At 47.2% G+C, this 1,940-nt stretch overlaps 1 protein-coding gene across 1 annotated transcript; it reads left to right on the top strand.

Annotated features, from left to right (window-relative positions):
* The first annotated feature begins 470 nt into the window (after nucleotides 1-470).
* LOC125200195 (probable receptor-like protein kinase At5g24010) lies at nucleotides 471-1,708 on the top strand. Its single transcript, XM_048097919.1, has 2 exons — nucleotides 471-773; nucleotides 908-1,708. The coding sequence occupies exons 1-2, from the start codon at nucleotides 471-473 to the stop codon at nucleotides 1,706-1,708; spliced, it is 1,104 nt and encodes a 367-aa protein (XP_047953876.1).
* Nucleotides 1,709-1,940: the final 232 nt, after the last annotated feature.

Raw genomic sequence — 1,940 nt, 5'->3', positions numbered from 1 at the left:
AAAAATGATACTAATAATAAATAATCAAAGTTGAGAGAATAAAATAGAAGAGAGTTTCTTTTACATTATTTTATCTCCTACTTTACTTTCTCTCTATTTTAACTATTTATTTTATTTTTCCAAAATAAGTGTTGTTTTATTTTTCCAAAATAAGTGTCAATAAGAAAGGTATCATCTAGGATAAAGAGGGAGTAACTTATTAAGAAAATCTTAATTCTAAGATTCATTTTTGAGTAATCATTTTCACTTCCAAATATTATCTCAATCACAATCCGTCGTGCGTAGGAAAAGGTGTAAGTTCACCGTGTGGCATACCACGACTAAAAACGCTATTCTATAAATCGAAGTGAATTAGAAAGAGAGTCGTTGAAGAGTATACTTATTCTGTGGGCCCACGCGCTTCTCTTATGTTTTAATTAACCAACTTTTAATACAGCTGAGAAAAGTCTAAACAATTGAAGCTTTCTCCAATGGCCACAACCAAAACCCTCTCTCTACCACATCTCCTCCTCCTTTCTCTCATCGCCGCCGCCGCCGCCGCTTCCTTCTCTCCAACCGATCACTTCCTCGTGAACTGCGGCTCCAGCGCTGCCCAGACCTTGGATGCCGACCACCGAGTCTTCGCAGGCGACGACCCGCGCTTCCTCGCGTCGACCCAGACGCTCCAGCTCGAGAGCTTAGATCCGCCTTCTCCGCTCTACCGCACCGCTCGAGCCTTCACCCACCCCGCGCATTACGTCTTCCCCATCACAGATCGCGGCGTTCATCACCTCGTACGCCTCCATTTCCACCCGCTTCGTGACAATCGCTGTGACCTAAGCGAAGCTGAATTCCACGTCATCGCCAACGGATTCCTGTTGCTGCGGAACTTCCGCCCTCAACCGCCGCCAGCTCCGTGGTAATCAAGGAATTCGCCATCCCGGTCGACTCCGGCGAGTTGAAAATCACGTTTCTGCCCTCCGATAAATCCGGATTCGCGTTCGTGAACGCGATTGAGGTGATAACCGCTCCGATTGACCTAATTGCTGACGTGGCGCAGCTCGTGGACGCCGAGAAAAACGAGAGGATTCATGGATTGCTGAGGAGCGGTTTCGAGACTGTGCATAGGGTGAATGTTGGGGGATTCAAAGTGACGCCGTTTAACGATTCCCTGTGGAGGACTTGGATTACAGATGATGAGTTCTTCAATTCGATCGAGGGTTCCGAAACGGTTCACTTTGGGGGCATAATCAAGTACCGAAACGGCGGGTTAAGCCGAGAAGTGGGGCCGGATAATGTGTACAACACAGCGAGGGTGATTCGGAGCAAAGATAGCTCGATTCCGAAAGTGAATTTGACATGGTCGTTTCAAATCGAGAAGGGTTATAGTCACATGGTGCGTATGCATTTCTGTGATATAGCAAGTGTCTCCACATACATGTTGTATTTCAATGTGTATGTGAATGGCAACCTAGCATATGAGAATGTGGATTTGACGCAAAGCACCGATGCGATCCTGGCCTCGCCGTTCTATGCTGACTTCGTGGTGGATGAGGGGAGCTCGGGGAGCTTGGACGTGAGCGTGGGGCCGTCGAACATGAGCTGGCCGCGGGCAGTTGATGCCATTCTCAACGGGATTGAGATATGGAAGCTGAATAACACGATGGGGAGCTTTGGCGGAGAGGTGTGCCGATTCCGTGTGGAGGAGCTGGAGGACAGGGCACACTAGTGTGGTGCTTCCATTGATTGCTGCAATATTCTTGTTGCTATCTGCATCGGTGTTTTTGCAGAGGAGAAGGAATGCCTCTGCTTCACGGGATGGGCTCGTTTGCGGTTGATGTTTCTGAATCCAATCTAAAGGGTGGCAATCAATTGTCATCAATCAAGTAATCTGGGTTGTTTTTGCAGAGTGTGTGGTATGAATGTTTCATATATATATCAAGTATATGTGCCAAGCTTTA

The sequence above is a fragment of the Salvia hispanica genome, unplaced genomic scaffold, assembly GCF_023119035.1.
Source record: "Salvia hispanica cultivar TCC Black 2014 unplaced genomic scaffold, UniMelb_Shisp_WGS_1.0 HiC_scaffold_839, whole genome shotgun sequence".
Taxonomy (NCBI): domain Eukaryota; kingdom Viridiplantae; phylum Streptophyta; class Magnoliopsida; order Lamiales; family Lamiaceae; genus Salvia; species Salvia hispanica.
Note: the sequence above shows the minus strand (reverse complement) of the source record. Positions and strands in the feature narration are given on the sequence as shown.